General features: G+C 38.3%; 1 protein-coding gene across 1 annotated transcript in view; it reads right to left on the bottom strand.

Moving 5' to 3' along the window:
- Positions 1-19408, bottom strand: part of LOC127804852 (beta-galactosidase 10) — an 86171-nt gene that overhangs the window by 32384 nt on the left and 34379 nt on the right. Inside the window, exons 11-14 of the mRNA XM_052341901.1 lie at positions 13300-13464; positions 12454-12632; positions 8866-8975; positions 8393-8502 (exon numbers count right to left, since the gene is read on the bottom strand). Coding sequence (XP_052197861.1) covers positions 8393-8502; positions 8866-8975; positions 12454-12632; positions 13300-13464 — 564 coding nt within the window. The remainder of the gene's footprint in view (positions 1-8392; positions 8503-8865; positions 8976-12453; positions 12633-13299; positions 13465-19408) is intronic.

Raw genomic sequence — 19408 nt, 5'->3', positions numbered from 1 at the left:
TTGTAAGAACTCCACCTGATCAGCTATAAGATTTAACCCCATACCTTTTTCTGTCGTCTAAGCACTTGTTGATGCATTATGAATACTTGCAGCTGCATATGCTGGTCTTTCCTTCTCCTTCCTACCCCTTGGCTACCAGTTTGGTGGCTTTCCATGAAGCTTCTAGCATGTTTGCTTCGTATGATAGGGTTTGTTACAGTGTTCACACCATTGTTTGGCCTTAGAAATTTCTTCTCTCTAAGATGCAGCAAGTGCAAAACCGATATTTGGTTCTGGTTGAGTCAGCATAACTTGTCTCCTACTTTCCTCCCTTTTGACTTCTGCAAAGACTTCTCTGAGAGTTGGCAGTGGCTTGATGCCTAGAAGTCAACCTCTTACTTCATCCAAGTCCAAATTTAGGCCTTGGAGGAAGTTAAAAACCCGCTCTTTCTCCAACATTCTGTTGTACGTCCGACTGTCACTCGAGCACTCCCACTTTGGATCATAAAACAAATCCATCTCTTGCCAAAGCTCTACTAGGTTGTTGTAGTATTCGGTGACCCCGAGACCACCTTGTTTTGTAATCCTAATGGTTGCTTTAATCTCAAAACACTGGGCTGTGTTTTCAAGATCAGAGTATAATTCTTGGACTGCATCCCACACCTATTTTGCAGTCTTCTAAAACAGATAGGTTTGGCCTATCTTGGATTCCATTGAGTTGATCAGTCACGCCATGAGAATAGTGTTTTCTACTTCCCATCACTGGTATTCTATTGACTCTTCTGAAGGAGTTGGGACAGCCCCAGTGAGGAACTAAAACCATTCCCTGAAGTTTCTTCCATTTAACTTGAGTAATCTACAACGTCTGGCTATCCATGGTGAGAGTGTTGGGAGGAATTATGGTTGTCTGTGTGATCGGTGGTTGAGGAACTAAACTACGAGAGGATTCTTCAATTGTAGGAGCTAGGGTTGCTAGATTGGAACCAGCCATGTTGATCAAGATTCTTGGTTATGATAACCGAGCTCTAATACCATGAACACAATCGGTTCCTAAACAAGGAACCTAGAATTTGGATCGAGCATTGAGATGAAAAATCTCAATACTTTCATTCAAAGGTAGGAATTCTACTTATACAAGTTTCTATGCTATCTACTCCTACTATTTAGGAGATAACACACAACAGATTTTAGAGTACAAATAAATCAAAGTAATTGCTATTTTTTACTCTCATCTACTCGTATTATTTATCCTAATTTTAGGAGTTTATCTTCGTTGGACTTTATCCCTTATCATCACCGGATTATTCTCCTCTTGCTGCATATCAGCTACGACTTCTTCTTTTTATGTTAACTCCTTAGCAGCTAGGACTCTCCAACACTCTATATAAGGAGAGACACTCCTCAGTTGTAAGATATCAAGTTACGAACCCAGAAATAAAATCTCTTGTGTGTTTCCTCAATGGCCTTCTAAATCCCTTTTGTTTTGGTTCTTTACTTCATTCTTCGCCAGAAATGTTCATACCCTGAGCAGAGTACCCAGACAAGTATGCTCTGTAGTTGCCTATTCGGAGGATCCTCTGCATTAGAACGTCTCCATACTGACCACTAGATCCGAGAGGCCAGGGGTGGACTTGCCCGTAAAAGGACAAGGCTTTGAGAGGTTAGCAAGCCAAAGAGCCATTGAGAAGCTTATTGGCCCAATCATACCTTGTGCACGTCCCTGATCTAAACCCTCCAAGAATTCCAAGAATTACATGTATTACCACATTCCATTTTAATGTTTTGGGAGTGATCAAGTTCTAGCCAAAAACCATTCATTTTGTTATAATATTCAGTGGTTGATGAGGCCCCTTGTTTAGTACTATGCAATTTCATCTTAATCTCATAGATAACCAAAGCACCTTGAATATTAGAATAGGTATGCCTAACCGTCTCCATATGTCCTTAGCAGAAGACAAAAACATGTAGTTTTTACTAATCTTTGATTGCATGGCATTCCACAGCCATGACAAGATCGTGGAATCCTCTATGTCCCAAGCACAAAACCCTGGATCTGATTCCTTTGGGCTTGAATCTGTCAAGTGGTGTATCTTCCTTTTCCCCTTTAGGAATGTCCGAACCAACTGCGCCCACTGCAAGTAGTTGCATCCATCCAATCGATATGATTGGTGCACCCCTAGTAGATCGCTGGAAGATAGTCCTCCCATTGGAGCATTAACTGCATTAGCCTCATCAGTTACTACTACTGGAACTACCTCAGATACTTTTGACATGATTAGAGGGAAGAAAGTTTATTGCAATGAAGACAAAGATAGGAAGGTATTTTGAAACTTAAGTGACTGGAAGTATGACAATAAACGACCAGAACCAGTCAAGGAGGAAGGGCGAAGAATGGCATTGAAGGCCCTAGGCTGAAACTGAAACACGGAAAATTGAGGCCAGAAATCAGAGGGCAATCGGAAGTGGTTCTGATGCCATGAAGATTTTGAATGGAAAAGCTAATCAATTCATTTACATGCTTCCCTAGTTATAGGGTTGAAATATACAATTATAGGAAGTTTACAATAGGAAGGATTACAACACATTTAGGAAAGATTATAACACGAAGGATTAGGAAGGTTTCTTAATCTGTTTTAAGAAATTAATCTAATCAAAACCAAAAATAAAATATTCTAAAGACTGCATTGCTACCTCCTCTCCTTTCCTTTCTCGAGAATCCTTTCATGCCAACAAAATGTGTACCACGTCAAATAGGAGCTTGGGCAGAGTCAGAGGGAGACAAAATAATGGCACTAGCTAGAGGAAGACATGAGTTTGAAGGAATACCATCATCGGCAATAGAAGGAGCTAGAGGCACTAATGGAGACTTAGAACGACGCTGATAAGTCTGAAGAGGAACAAGAGGAACAAGAATAGGTATTGGGACCAGAGGAGGAAAAGAAGGGATAGGAAGAACCTCATGAAAGGAGGACAAAGACCCATCAGACAAAGAAGAGAAAAAATGTGTAGACTCAAAAAATGTGACATCAGAAGAGAGAAAGTATCTACTAAGCTCAAGGAAGTAGCACTTGTATCCATTCAAATGACGAGAGTAGCCCAGAAACACACACTTGAGCGAGCAAGGAGACAATTTATCACGACCAAGGGAAAGAAGATGGATAAAACAAGTTGATTGAAAGACACGAGGGGGCATAGGATAGATGGGATCATGAGGAAAAAGTGAAGTATGTGGAATGGCCCCATTCAAAATAGTGGACGGCATCCGGTTGATTAGATAACCAAAATTAAGAAAAGCAACATCCCAAAAAACAACAAGAACATGCATGTGAAGGAAAAGCGTCCGAGCGATGACGGTTTTTACGTTCGGCCATCCCATTTTGTTGTGGAATATAAGGACAAAAGAACTGATGAACAATACCATGAGATGAGAGAAAAGCCTGAAATGTATGAGAACAATATTCCTTAGCATTATCATTGCAAAGGATCCAAATGGTATGACCAAATTGAGTAGAAATTTCATTACAAAAGGAAGTGAATAAAGCTCGTAAGACAACTAGAATAAGAAAAACAAACATGTTTGCCTAATTGACAAGACTCGCATTCTAGAACAGTCAACGTAGACAATAAAAGAATCATCTGTCGAAGAGTAAATAAACGAGGATGACCAAGCTGAGAATGAATCTAAAGAGGAGATGCCCCTATAGTAGCACAAGCAAATGCCATAGATAACAGCAAGGCAAGATGGTAAAGTCCCTCAAAGTCACGTTCGGTGCCAATCATCCGTCCCGTACCCCAATCCTACACAAGAACATAATCAAAATAAAAGACAATTCAAAGAACGAGTGAGACGCTAATAAAAATTAGACTATATGGGCAACTAGGAACATGTAAAATAGGAATTAAGAGAAATAGACGGAAGTGGATCAACCCTATTGATACCAATGGGAAGGGTTATAGACCCATTAGCCACAGTGATAGGAAGAAGGGAAGCAGAGGAATCAAAATGAGAGAATAAATAATTATTACTAGAAATATGCTTTGAAGCAATAGAATCAAGAATACAAGGACTAAGTTAAGCATGAGTAAGACAAATATGAGGAGTACCAGTGGGTGACCAAGCAGAAAGAAGAGATCCCTGGGTAATAGAAGTAACAAGGGATGAGGCCTGCTGAGCTGCCTAAAACTAATGATACTCAGCCAACTTGTTAGCAAAGATCGTATATGTAGAAGCTGGTCGCTCAGTATGAGAGGTATCAAGTACCACGTATTGTGCATCTGCACCCTCAAGAATTGCAACATTGGCCTTGGGAGGGCGACCATGGAGTGCATGACATGTATCCTTATAATGACCAGGGTGACGACAATAATTACAATAAGCACTTGCCATAGCAACCACGCCTAGCACCTCTACCACAGCCACCTCCAAGTACAATCTCAGAGGAAGATCCAAAAGTCTGAGAAGCAAGTATAGATTGCTCTCCAATTAAAACATGAGAAAATGGTTGTGTACTACAAAGGATCTCGGTAAACACCTCTTTCATGGTAGGTATGGTGGGACTTCTCAGGATCTCAGTGTGAACACCCTCCATATCGAGCCCAAGGCCTGCGAGGGTAAGCACCATAAACAACTTGTCTCTTTGCTTCTTCTGCTTAGTGAGATCGACTGTAATACGGAGCATAGCGTTAAAATCTATCATAATATACTGAATACGACCCAAGTAAGTAGGCACATCTAAGTCCCCCTTTTGAACACAGAACAAATTACTAATGATAGTGTATAAACACACAATATCATTAGTATATAGCTATTGAACATGAGACCAAATATCAAAATAGTTCTCATAGACACGAAATAAGGGAATTAATTCAACATCTATTGACGGCCACAACAATGTAACCACTGTGCATCTATGGAACCCCATATAGTCCTACCTGCTTCAACGATGTCAAAAAGCTTCGTAGTCAAATGGTCACTAACACCATGCCCGCGAAACCACATTTGAATAGACACTGACCATGACATATAATTCTTACCCTTCAATTTTTCCGTGGTAATGGCTGTAATACCAAAAAAAGACAGTACAAGTACAGGAACGGTCATAGTCGAAGAGGAACTCACCACTCTAGGATTTAAAGAGGCCATAGCGCAAAACCCAGACCCAACCAGCAATAGCACAACCTCGATCTAAATCAAAATCTTACAAAACAAAGCATTGTGAACCAAATCTGAACCTAATGACCCAAAGCAGATTTGAAGTTGCTGCAAACCAGATCTAAAACTGCAAAACCCAGATCTGAAACCAGATAGCCCTGTAAGCCAGATTTGAAATTATAAAGCCCAGAGCTAGTTCAAGTGGCTAACGGTGACAGAGGTGGCCAACGATGATGGAAAGAGAGGCGACGATAGATGGAAAAAGGGTCATCGCCAAGTTGACATCGAGTTCACCAGATCTGAGAGTCAAGTTCACGCTAGTGAAGGAGAGAGAAGCGCAGCAGATCTGAGAGTCGAGTCGCCGACTAAGAAAAGAGAACCAGATCTAAGAGTTGAGTCATCAGTCGAGGAGAGAGAACCAGATCTAGGAGTCAAGTTCACGCCAACTAAGGAGAGAGACGCGTACCAGATTTGAAGTCGAGTCGTCGATCAAGGAAAGAGACGCGCACCAATGTTGGATAGCAGCAATGGCGACAAACAGAGTGACCAGTGATGGTGGCGTCTGCTGGCAACAGTGACAACGGCGACAGTTAGAACTAGGGTTAGGGTTTGTCTAGTGATTGTGATGCCATATTGTGTTTTGAGAGAAGAAAATTTTTCATATATTTTATTCACAATGAGGTGTGTGTATATATATACACCAATCTACAAGTTACAACCATAGGACAACATATCTTTCTAATATATATGTACAACACTAGTTCTAACAATCTCTGTCTCTCTATTTTCTCTTGCATTCAATGTTCATTTTCTCATTCTTGGAATGGTGGGATACCTTTCATGTTAGAATTCTCATTAGACAGGCTATTAACAATCAATTGAGGCATACTCTCCTCTCATGCTTTAATGGCTACCAAAGGAACGATTGTTCCTTCTGATATCATCTAGGTCATTGGGAAACACTAACTTTAGGGGTGCTAAATCAAGCTTCTAGGTATATATATTGACTTCTTTCAATTCCTCTGCTTTTCATTTTGTATTCGTCAATTTCCTTCGATTTTTACTACTCTAACAGTAGTTCAATAAATCCTAAACCCTAATTACTTCGACTGCTTGTTGCCACAAGCACAAGCCTCTATTCACCCAAAACCCTTGGCTATGAACGATGATTATAAACCATAGAAGATTTCAATCTGAAAATTCTTGAGCAACCCATTTTGACTCTAGGTGTAAAATAAAAATAGGAGCCCAAAGAATAGGAGCCCAAAGATTCCTCCTGTAAAGAACAAAGCTAGGGCAACCCAAAAGGAGGAAGAGAGAGCTCTTGATTTACTCAGAGGAATGAATTCACAAAAATGAGAGCATAAGATACATAAAACAAAGGCAATGCTGATTATATATGCTTAGCAGGCCTACCTCACTGCCTATCTTCTCAGCAACATAAGAATTACAATTAACACCCTACTAAACCAGAAAATGCACAGAGAATACAATTATAACAGCAATGAATTAGAAACAACAAAGTTGCAAGAATGCTAGCAGCTTCATGTAACATGTTCATTCACACCTCCAACCATTGCAAATGAAATTCCAAACCCAGTTCCTTCTTTCAATCATTTATGTCACGGCCCGTGACTCCCCAGTGCCAAGAGTGCTCTAGAGATTCCACTATCTTGTAGGACGTAACTAGCTTCAACACTTAGGTACTTGTATCAAAAATGCCTCCTATCACACTCCAAACAATTGGTTTATAGACTTATTAAGAGAGTAATCTCCACCCTCAAAATAATCAAGACTCATCTGCATAAATAGGAAACATAAATCATAGAGATGGACTTAATTTCAAACAAATTGATCCTAGACAATACCTAGACGATACATAAGCTTATCTGCTATTAGACCAGTATATTTCAACAGGTTGGGCTTCTACTAAGAACAACCTCAATTATGTACAAATAACTTCAAATTTTTTATCTCAAGTATTCAAGAGGTAATTAACTCAAATAATCTTGTGGCTTTTACTGACAGCAATTGGCCTCATGTACAGATGACAGAAAAAGCACAACAAGCTATGCTCTTAGCCTTGGTTCAGGAGCCATTTCATGGTCCTCAAAGAAGCAATAGAATATAGGCATTTCAAGTACAGAAGCAGGTATGGGGCGGCAGGAACCACAACTTGTAAGTTGTTTGGCTAAGAAGAATCTTCGAAGACTTAAAGCAAGAGCATAGTGTGATTTTCCGTAATAACAATATTGCAATGCCCAACAATCCAATTCACCAAGGATGAACGAAGAATGATGAGAAAAGCACTACTTCACACCAGAATTACTAGAAAAAGGTGTTGTGGATTTGCACAACACCAATAATAATAGCCCCCGACCAAATAGTTTTATAAAAGCTTTAGTTAAAGTTGAATTCAAGAAGTTTCGTAACATAATGGGAGTTGAAGCCCTCCTTGACTTAAGGGAGGAATTGATGGGCAATAATTCAAGCGTCAGCTAGTTGAAAGACTCGGTCTTCTTATCTGCTGTCATTGTTCCTAGTATTTTGACTAATTGTTGGGGCATTAGTCCTATAATTATGGTAGACCCATTCAATTAGTGATCAAAGTTTTCAGGCGTTCTTATTATGTGTCAATAAATTGTTACCAAAGTTAGGAAATAGTGGATATGTGTGGATATGTGTCATTTTTTTTTTTTTTTTTTTCTGCTGAGCACAACTGAGAGAGACATTTTTGGAGCCAATAAGTTCTTATTTTTACTGTCATTGTGTTCCTCTTTGAGTTGGACCATACACCATCCCATCACCCCTAACTATGGGTTTTATAAGAAAAGGCAGCTGTGTAGCTTCTAGAAAATACGTATCTCCCAGAAATCAACAAAAAGGTTCAGCTCAATTCTGCATAAAGATTATTTTAGTATGCATACGAAGATTAGATTATTGATGTCAAGCATCAATAGAAAATCAATGTAAAACTTTCCTAACAGTAATAGCTGGCTAAGCAACAAAATAAATATGGAAATAACAATTACAAAATGACTCCCATAATGGCAAAAGCAAAAGGCAGATAGTGCAATCTTCACCTGCAAATGAATGAACTAGAAGAATCAAAACTAAATTCCATTGCAATTATGCCACTACAGATTACCATTAACTCATTAAATAACTCTTTTGGACAACATGAAACTATCTTTCGAGTGTAATGTCTCAACCAATTAGAAATGTTAGCAACAATTGCAATCTGATTTATATGAAATTTACCTGAAGGCCAACAGTCATGCTTAAAAGGGCAATTTCATTGTTCCCTGCCTTGAGAGAAATGGGAGTCCGAAATTTGAATGGTGATACTGACCCATTTCCAGATGCACTAGCTGAACAGCATTAAGTAAAGATCAGAAAGAATATTTGGTGTATTTATTTTAGCAATATAAAAAAGGATATTCAGCAAACAGAAATCAGTTATAAATGGAGAGTAATACATGGTCATAAAGAGCTATAACTGTGGGAGACTGAATGCAAAACAGTCACTATGGAATTAAAGGAAAATTAGAAGATGTCCCTAGTGGACAAGGCTCCTTGTTTTGCAAGGGTCACATTTGTATGCAGCCTTTTTGCAAGGAAGCTGTTTCCACAACTCGAACATATTATCTTCAATTTACTGAAGATCAACTTTACCATTGCTACCAGGATATTAGAAAATAAGAATTGAAGGAAAACATCGAGAAAATACATACTTTGAAGTTTCTGATTGACAAAAGCATGGAGAGCGTGACCCTTTGATTCAACTATAAGCATTGGCTGGGCTCCTTTCTTCAAGAATTCTTCATTCTCATCGACATGTATACTGCCGTTTAAGATATGTTCAGCACTTAGAACATGAAACAAGAAAAAACCGAATGCTTGATTAATTAATTCTAGAGGAATAGGGAAGAATATATACACAAGGGTCCCTTATCTTATCTCCTATATTTTAGGAGAAGATTTATGATTCTTTATCTCCTAAAAACTAGGAACAAACCAAACTTAAAATACAAACTTGAAATACAAATTTACAACAGCTACTCTACAAGGATAATGACTTATCCTTATCTTATCCATCTCCTATTTTGATTTTCGAATCTTCTTGATCTCGTCCAACACTCCCCCTCAAGCTTAGAAATAGATGCAAGTCATTCCTAGCTTGACTATTAGAGATTTGAACCCTGGTTTCATCACAGCTTTTGTGAACACATTTGCAATTTAATCAATGGTTGGAACATAGGATAGAATTATTCCCCCTTCCTCAATTTCATGCTTTATAAAATTCCTATCTATCCTTACATCCTTCATACAATCATGTTGGACAAGATTTCTGACAATACTAATAGTAGACTTACTATCACTGTATACCCTTATAGGTTGAGTCAAAGGTATCCTGTCCTCCATCAATCTTTCTGTTGTATCATAGGTAAAAACCCATTAAAAGGTCAAGTAAGCCCAAAATGTCTTTTTGGGCTAAAAGGTATAAATTTCTCATATGCCCGGGGGGGTCCCACACAAAGCGCGCAAACACGATAAGTCTGACATTTAAAAATCGTTTTGAATATTCCAAGAAAAGGATAGATAATTATCCATAGCAAAATCTAATTATCAAAATGATTATGAAATATTTAGATAAACATTATCCCTAAGAAATTTTATCCCTAAAAGGGGCAAGATAAATATTATCTATAAAATATACAAATTATCTGTATCTTAATTCTAATAGATTTAGAATACCAAGATAGATATTATCTACAACTATTTTAATCTCAATCAGATTAGGATCAATCAAGATAAGCATTACCTTAAAGAATCATAATTTAGTTATATTTTAAATCATTCTACATTTCTCTATCAATAGGCAGTTATGCATTCCTAAAAAGGGGAAAGGTCTTTGATACTATTTCAAAACTGTTTCTTTCATTATATTCAATATCTAACTGAAGCATCGGAGTGTTTGCGTAGGGACCTCCCCGCGCCCTCTGACTGTTTTCTCATTTTTGCAGGCTCAGACGGCTTGAAGACGACGTTTTCATTCTATAAATTTATTATTGTATCCATGACACAACACTTTCTAACCAAATTACCTCACAAATGCCTTGAGCTATTGTTAGGAATTCTACCTCAGCACTGTTGCGAGCCACCACTGATTGCTTTTTACTTCTCCAGGTCACAACATTTCCCCATACCTTAGTGAAATAACCAATTGTTGACCTGTTGTCCTCTATAGAGCCTGCCCAATCTGCATCAACAAACCCTTCAATTCCTCGTTCCTTGGTCTTTTTAAGCATCAACCCTTCCCCAAGTGTCCCTTTTAGGTATCTAAGCACATGAAACACAGCATTCATGTGCTTCTTTGTAGAAGCATGCATGTATTGATTGATCTTACTTACCGCATAGGTTATGTCGAGCCTGGTAAGAGACAAATAGATCAACTTGCCCACTAGCCTTTGGTATCTCTCTTTTTCAATTGGGATATCATCATCCTTCTCTCTTTTTATCTTTCTTGCTATGGAAACTACTCAACGGTAACGTCCTTATTAGTTGGATATTAAGAATGTTTTTGTTCATGGCAACCTTCAAGAGGAGGTGTATATGGAGCAACCACATAAGTTTGTTGCTCAAGGGAGTCTAGACTAGTATGTCCCTTAAAAAAATCCTTACATGGTCTGAAACAAGCTTCCCAGTGCTGGTTTGGTCACTTCAGTTCTATCATCTAGTCTTTTGTTATGACCAAAAGTGAAGTTGATCATTCTATTTTTAATTGCCATTCTATAAGTGGAGTAATATTCTTGGTGGTGTATGTTGATAACATCATTATTACAAGTAACGATGAGGTTGGTATTGGGCAATTGAAGGCTCATTTGCACTCTCATTTTTAGACCAAAGATTTGGACATGTTGAAATATTTCCTTGCATTAAGGTAGCTCAATTTATACATGGTGTGTGCATCTCTCAACAAAAATATGCCTTTGATATTTTGGAGGAGACTAGTATGCTAGATTCTTGGCCTAGAGATACTCCTATGGACCCTAATGTTAAGCTTGTACCAGGACAAGGGGAGTCATTGGGGGACCCTTGGTGATATAAGAGACTAGTTGGGAAGTTGATTACCTTGCCATTACACGACTTGACATCTCCTTTGTTGCTAGTGTTGTGAGTCGATTCTTGAACACCCCTTGTGATAGCTACTGGCATGATTTAATGTGTATCTTGAGGTACATTAAGAATGCTCCTGGTAGAGGCTTGTTGTTTGAGAATAAAGGATATAAATAGGTTGTTGGAAATACTAATGCATAATGGGTGGGTTGGTTATCCTATAGATAGGCGCTCTATCTCTGGTTATTGTACCTTGGTAGGAAGTAATTTAGTGTCTTGGAAGAATAAGAAGAAAAATGTTATGGCTAGATATAGTGCAGAAGCAAAGTATTAGGCCATGACTTTAGCCACATGTGAGTGAGCTAGTTTGGCTCAAGCAACTTCTTAAGGCATTTAGATTGGAGATTCAGGGCTTATACAGCTTATTTGTGATTATCTAGTTTTTAATGAGTGGACCAAACACATAGAAATAGATTGTCACTTTGTGAGACAAAAATTTTCTAGAGAGATTAGTACCTCATTTGTTGAGTTAATAACAAGCGGGTTGATCTTCTTATAAAGGCATTGCAAGGTTCATGGCTTAACTACATTTGTACCAAGCAAGGCACATATGATGTATATGCGCTTGCTTGAGGGAGAATGTTAGCTTTATAGTGTTGTACATAGTTTATTTGTTTTCCTTAGTTGTACCTTGTAGATAGCTTTATAGTGTTGTACATAGTTCATTTGTTTTCCTTAGTTGTACTTATAGAACTGTATATATATATATATACCTAGCTATAAATAAAATATTCAACACTTTTTCTTTTCCTTCAAAACAATTAGTATTACAAGCTGATAACACAGCATATTCGTTTGTACTAAAAGGCTTCATGAAATTTAATGACACCAAAATAATGTAGTCAAAAATAAAGCTGATATGAGATGGTAAAATTTGCCAACCACATAAATTGTTCAATAACTATCATTGACAACCAAATTCCATTTTCAAATCTGTTCACATTATGACCTTGATCCAATTAAATGAATAATTAAAGGAGCAAATTCTTTTATCTAAACTAAACTTTCTTTCATTTTGAATCTAAGAAAGTTTCAATTATGTTTTCTTTCTCCTAAAACTTGGATAAGATACAAGAAATTCTAAAGCAAAAAAGAGTTTAAATTATCAACGTGGAAGTAGTTATTTCTAGAGTAAGACCAACCTTGTTGTATACCATAGGTAATCCGTAGTATCTTTTGTAGTATTGATATGATCAACTAAACCATTTCTAACAAAATCAGCTTCTCCTGAGATCCCAGCTTTCTCCACAAATACTTCCCATTGAAGACCTTTAAAGTCTTTATTTGGTACCATCTCAATTTTAGAAGTTTGTGATGCAACCTGTTAGAACACCAGAAGGTCTCAACTCTAGTTAGGAGGATGATGCTTCAAATAGCAAAGGCGGTGAAACACAGAGAACCATGATTATCACCAGCTTGTCAATAATGGATTTGCACAAAGACATGTAAATATTGAGGATGCCCATGATGAAATGATGTAGAAATGAAAGCACTTGCATTCTTCCATCTTTTCTAAAGTACATGTGAAATACATAAAAGCATCAACTTAGTTTTATCACTCCAATGTAACAACCCCCTTGCTATTGATGTTTTCCTTCTATGGATGCTAACTGAAAAAGAATATTTCAGACAGATTGTTTCCAGTAAAATTAAAAAATAAAGCATTTTTTTTTTTGGAAGGAGTGGCCAGAACATACTGTTTATGGTTAATGTATGGCCACTTTATGAACAGAAGCCCCCATTTTTTATTTGGTTCTGCATTAGTTGGGCCAGACTTTAAAGGTTTATTATAGGCCAAAAAAATGGAGCAAGATTCATGGACACTATCTTTACAACCTGAGATTTGTTTCTGAATGCATTTGGCCATGCACAACATAATTACTTGTGCCCAGTAATTCCTTCTTGAGAAGTAGAAGCACAAGGTTCAAAATACAGAGGCTAAGCATTATGATGTGGGAATACACAGACATTTTAAAACAAGAAATTACCTTTGCAGTGTTAAATACTACGTTCTTGCAGTCTGGTAGAATGCTAACCGACCATGCTGGCAGGTGATATGACATGTTCTGAAACTCTATTACCGTGTCATTTTTATCATCCATGTTAGAAATAAATGCAGCACAAGCACCTGACGGTTCTTTGTAGACATCAACCTATAACAAAGAGATACAGTGAATTTCATTGGGATGACAGGAAACCTGAAAATGGACCGGGAATCAGAATAAAACCATTATTCATTGGAAAGTAATCAGAACAGATGGCTAATGCATATCTGGGCAATAGTTATGGGTCCTACTACGGGATGCTGAAATGTAAAAGCTTTTGTAGAAGATGAGTGTACACAAATGGAGGCTAAGTTTTTCTTGGTTATTGTTGAACAATATTAGTAAAAACTAGTCACTCTGCCACCCCTTTCCTCCATTGTGCTAGTACTTAGAGAGATCCAAACAGTCAAGCATCTACCATACAAATAAAGCATTAATATAAATACAGAAAACACGAAGGCATAACTACAATAATTTTAATCTTTAGAAGCCCTCTTTCTGTACCATACTAGAGCATTTTAATCAAAACCACAATAATTTTTTTATCAATAGACTTTTAGATTACTTCCATTATAGATTTGAAATTAAAAGAAAAACTTATCGATCCCATCTGATCCTACTTAATTTTCTAATGAATAACTATCCCCGGGCCAGTCTTGCAATTCCAGATTGACTTCACCAAGACCCAAACCTACTTTTTGCTGAGGGCAGTCTACCATGCTTTCAGATGAGAGAGAGAGAGAACATAATCCAAACCAAAACAAAACAAACCAGCGTACCATGACCTGAGTACAATTATACAATGTACCATGACCTGAAAAAATAAACCAATTAAACCCGCCTTCTTCATACCACAAAATTAGAATGCTGAAACCAATTAACCAATACCACGTTCTTGGTAACTATGGTCCAGAGCAATTTCAGAATGCTGAAACCATAGAAATATAAGCTTAAAAGGGGGTCAAAACAATTTTCAAAAATTATTTATAGATATGTACATGGTCTTAAATTGTGTATAGTTTGTCTCTGAGAAATTTGAGGTCAAGGAAAAATTGTTGAAATGGGGCCTCAACTGAGGGTGTGCCTCATAAACATTGGAAGTCCAGAAACTAGACAATAATTTTCTTAGTGTCTTAATGTTATCAGAAAAGTCCCTATAAATTTAAAATGAGGCCCACAGGCCTCAGGAGTGAACTGGTAAAATTTCATCTAAAAATAAGATCATTTGATCCCTGAAAATCTTGCTGTTCCGGAGACTAACAGATTCACAGGTTAGGGCATTAAAGGGGTATTTAGTCATTTCAGTAATGGGTTTCAGTCTGAGGTTTTAGCCACTGTCATTGAAGATCTTTAACTTTTGCTCTGATAAATTATGAGATTTGAGGTTCATTACATGGTTAAATTCAGAATTATACATCAAGGGTTCTTTAAATGGGAAAAACATGAATACTGAATGGGAACTAAAGCTTGGAGATTTAAAATTAAAATTGAGTCTGAGGAAATTATTAGAAAAAAAGTACCCAACAATTTTTAAAAGCATCAGAAACTCCAGGTTGCCATGACAAAACTAGGTCAGTATTATTGCCTATTTAAATATTGTCTTTATGCCTTTCTTTTCCCCCTTTTAGGTGAAATTTCAGGATGCTTCTATTCCATTTTGGAAAATAACAAGATGCAGCAATGCATAGAAAATACAAATAGTGTCGAGAGATAAGTGTGTAACCCTATCCTATCTTCCCGTCTTCTCTTCGAGTAAGAGGTTGCAGTCAAATTGTCAAACTGACTCCTAATTTAGTGGCTAGCTGCTGATCCATTAGTGGACTTATCCTCTCATCCCTAATTCTAAGGTTTCAGTTTAGGTGGTTAAGTTAGCGTCCTATTTTTAGGGAAGTGGTTTGTTTACTCTCCAAAACTGCATATATTTAGACTTATCCTTGGAATAAAATGGAATTAATTTTTCTGCTCAAATTCTGTCATGGTATTAGAGCTGTAGCCTCTTTTCTGGGAACCAAGTACTCTTCTTCTTCGTGTTTTGAGTCCTGCAAATTTGCACTATTGCATATTCTACCCCATAATCACCCAAGAGATCAAGCGATCTATACCAAGAGACCATGTCCACATCAACTAAATCTAGTGGTGCTTCTGAGGCACCTGCACCAGCACCATTTAGCAGAGATGACAAGATCACAACTCGAACTGGGGAATTGCAAAATATTCAAACAAACTATAAGTTGAATGGTAAAAACTATTTGAAATGATCTCAGTTGAAGGGAAGAGGCAAGCTGATTCATTTACTTGGTACTGGGCGTAAAAAAGGGAATCCAACATTTGAGGCTTTTTTTTTTTTTTCTGCAAGTAAGAATTTTATAAAACAAAAACAACGCCGAAGTGACTACAAACGAAGGCCAAGGCATACCTAAAACCAGGGGGAAAACAACAACAATCACCCTTTGGACCAAAGAAAAACATAAATAGAAACATATACTAAGGCTAGAAGATAATCATTGAAAGCATCCAAAATAGACATGGCTAATCCACAGAGATGATCACTAGCAGAGGCAAGACTGAACATAACACAAGCCTAGAATAACAGGGCAACAAAAAACACAAGAGGCACTGGCACCAAGCACAAAACCACAAGATCGCATCAACTATCCTCCAAAAGTAAAGAAACAACAACTCATCAGTGAATAAAAAGTTGGTCCCTCGGGAGCCGCCAGACATGACGAAAGGCATGACTCTACAAAGACGATCTGAAGCGAACAGTCGCCAGACGGGCCCAAATGGCACAAAGCATCTAATGCGCCAACTGAGAAACAGATCTCTCTTGATCCCGAAAACATTTGTTGTTGCGCTCCCTCCAAATGAAATATACCAAAGCGTGAAGCACCATCTTGTTTGTAACCTGCCATGGACCCTTGCTACTCCATCTAGCAACCACCCACAGCACCCCAATATCCCAGCGAAAGTCAAGGATCAATATTCTAAAACACGTTAGGTGCTAGAAATTGCTTACTCTAAGGCTAGAATTTTCCTATCCCAACGTAAGTATGTGTTAGACTTGTTAGCTGCAAGAGGAATGACAGGGGGCAGAGGAACCAGCATACCTGTGGAACCTAACATCAAATTGCAAGAAGAACCAGGGGAAGCCAGTAGATAAAGAAAGGTTCCAAAGGCTTGTTGGTAGGCTAATCTACCTCTCATACTAGGCCTGACATAGCTTTTGTTGTCAACCTAGTAAGTCAATTCTTACACAGCCCAACCTAGGAGCATACACAGGTAGTAAGGAAGATCTTAAGCTACCTAAAAGCCACACCAGGTAAGGGCATCTTATTTAAAACTGGGGATGAATTAAATGTACAAGAATTCACAGATGCAGGTTATGGTGGTTCTCTAATTGATAGGAGATCCACTATTGGATACTATGTATTTTTTTTTTTTTTTTTTTTTTTTTTGGGGGGGGGGGGGGGGCGTGGGGGGGGGGGGGGGGGGGGATCTTGTATCTTGGAGGAGTAAAAAGAAAAATGTTGTGGCAAGATCTAGTGCAGAAGCTGAGTTTAGGGCTATGGCCTTGAGTTTATGTGAATTGCAATGGCTACGAATTATTTTGGAAGATTTGAAGATCAAGATTCATGGTACTATTGAACTATTTTGTGATAATCAATCAGTTATTAATATTGCTCACAATCCTGTTCAGCATAACAGGACAAAACATGCAGAAATAGACCGGCACTTCATAAAGGAGAAGTTGGATGCTAGTCTAATTCAGATTCCCTATGTGACATCTAAAAATCAGGTAGCTGTTAACTAAAGAGCTAGCTGCAAAACGATTCGAAGTTCTAATAAGCAAGTTGGGAATGACAGACAGACATTCAACAACTTGAGGAGGAGCGTTAGATCACAAGGATATGTCAAGGAAAAGATCTTTAGAAGTTTCCAAAACTGAAATAGGATATTTCCTAATTCAGGCTTAGGAAACTTTCCTAAGATTGTTTATATGTATCTTTTCTTTTTTGTTTTTCCTTCCTTCCTTGTAATTAGATTTGTTTCCATGTTGTATTCCTTTTCCTCTATAAGAGGATGTATCCGTGTACATTCAATCAATACGAGAATTACATTTTAATTTCCTATAATAGGCCATTTGCCACCTACTTGAATCTTGCTTCCTCTATTAAGTTCTTTAGCAAGGAGACATTTCATCCAATATGTACAAAATTGTTTCCCTCCATATGACTCTAGAGATTGCCAGATTGACTCATTGGGTAGTCCCTTTCAATTTTCCTATCCTTATTAGTAGAGCTTGTTAGAATTATTAGTATATATTATAGTTATTATATGTGTGTTTTATTTTTGTAATTAGATTAAGCTCATAGGTTTAAGGCCTATTATACTTATTATAAATAATAAGCTAAGAGAGATTAGTGTCTTAGGTTTTTCCTCATAATTATTTTCTCACATAGTATCAGAGCCACCGGTGAGAAAAAAAAAAACCCTAGCCCTGCTGTGTATTTTTTTCCAGCATTCAGAAACCCTAGCCGTCAAACCCTACCACTGCCCAATACCAAAACCCTACTGTCCGGCCACCATTGGATAACACTGCCACCACCATCAAGTTTGCCGCCCCTAGATCGGCCGACCACCAAAGACTCGTCACCGTCGGACCACCCACAAGCCCCCACGCGCCGGCGCGTGACAGCGCCTTCATCGGCCACTTTTTTCCGGCTTCCCCAGATCTGATCGCCGGCAACTCCTCAAGCCACTTCCAATGTCGAAACCCTCGTCATATCTGATTTCAATGACACCGTTTCTGCCAATGCTATTCCCGCTTCGGTACCTATTACCCTTGCCGCCTCTCAATCCTTTATTGTCTCCAATCTTGGGACAGCCAATATTACCACTGTCAAGTTGATAGGATTGGTCAATTATCTCTCATGGGCCACCTCTATCAAAATGTGGTTCAAAGGGCAAGGTCAAGCAAATCATCTTACCACAAAGGCTGAAAGTGTGCCAAAACCAAATCGGGCTAGATAGGAACAAGTTGATGTCCAGTTATGTAGCCTCCTATGGCAGTATATTGATCCTTCCATCATGCAGCTCTTTCACCCTTTTGAAACTTATGTTGATGTGTGGAAGGAAGCTGAAGAGTGTTATACAAACGAATCCAACGTTTGTACACTGTGGTTTCTAATATCAAGAATCTCAAGCAAGAGTCGTCCATAGAATCTTATATGGGGTAGGTTTGGGCTCTCATGCAAGAATTTGCTGCTCTTCTTCCTCTCACTACGACCCGCACCGAACAGATTGCTCAACGAGAGAAGTTTTTTATGGTTATTGCTCTCTCCGGTCTGAAACCAAAGTTTGACGCTATCAGCCATCAAATCTTAACCAGCTCTGCTAACCCTACCATGAATGACTCTTTTAAAAGGTTGTTGAATATGACAGATGCACATGGTATGTCATCTTCTTCTCATGTTGTTCCTCTAGCCGAATCTGCAGCCCTTGTGTCTCAGGCTTCAACCATAGGAGGAAATAGAGGACGCAATAATAATCGCTCACGTCTACAGTGTACCTTTTGTAAGAAACTGGGTCATCTTGAGCACAAATGCTGGAAGAAACATGGTCAACCAGCTCCTCCACCTGTATCATCTACCAGTGCAGCTCATGTATTTCAGAGCGATCCTAGTCCTGCTCAATCTCCACCAGGTTCACAATTAGTACCTATGTCTGCAGCTGAGCATGATGCCTTCTTGAAGTTTCAGGCTACCCAACCATCTCATCCTGGTAATCCCGTTGCTTGTGTTGCTCAAGGCTCATCTATTAGTCCTTGGATTATAGATTCTGGCGCCACTGACCATATGTGTGGTAATGAGCTTCTTTTCTCCTCACTTAACTATTCTGATACCTTACCTACTGTCACCCTGGCTAATGGCACCAAAACTGCAGTTAAAGGAATCGGTCAAATCACACCCATCTCGTCTTTCTCATTAAATTATGTTTTATATGTTCCTGATAGTCCTTTTAATTTGATTTCAATTAGCCAACTTACCAAAAC

This window comes from Diospyros lotus, chromosome 6, assembly GCF_014633365.1.
Source record: "Diospyros lotus cultivar Yz01 chromosome 6, ASM1463336v1, whole genome shotgun sequence".
In the NCBI taxonomy this organism is placed as follows: domain Eukaryota; kingdom Viridiplantae; phylum Streptophyta; class Magnoliopsida; order Ericales; family Ebenaceae; genus Diospyros; species Diospyros lotus.
Note: the sequence above shows the minus strand (reverse complement) of the source record. Positions and strands in the feature narration are given on the sequence as shown.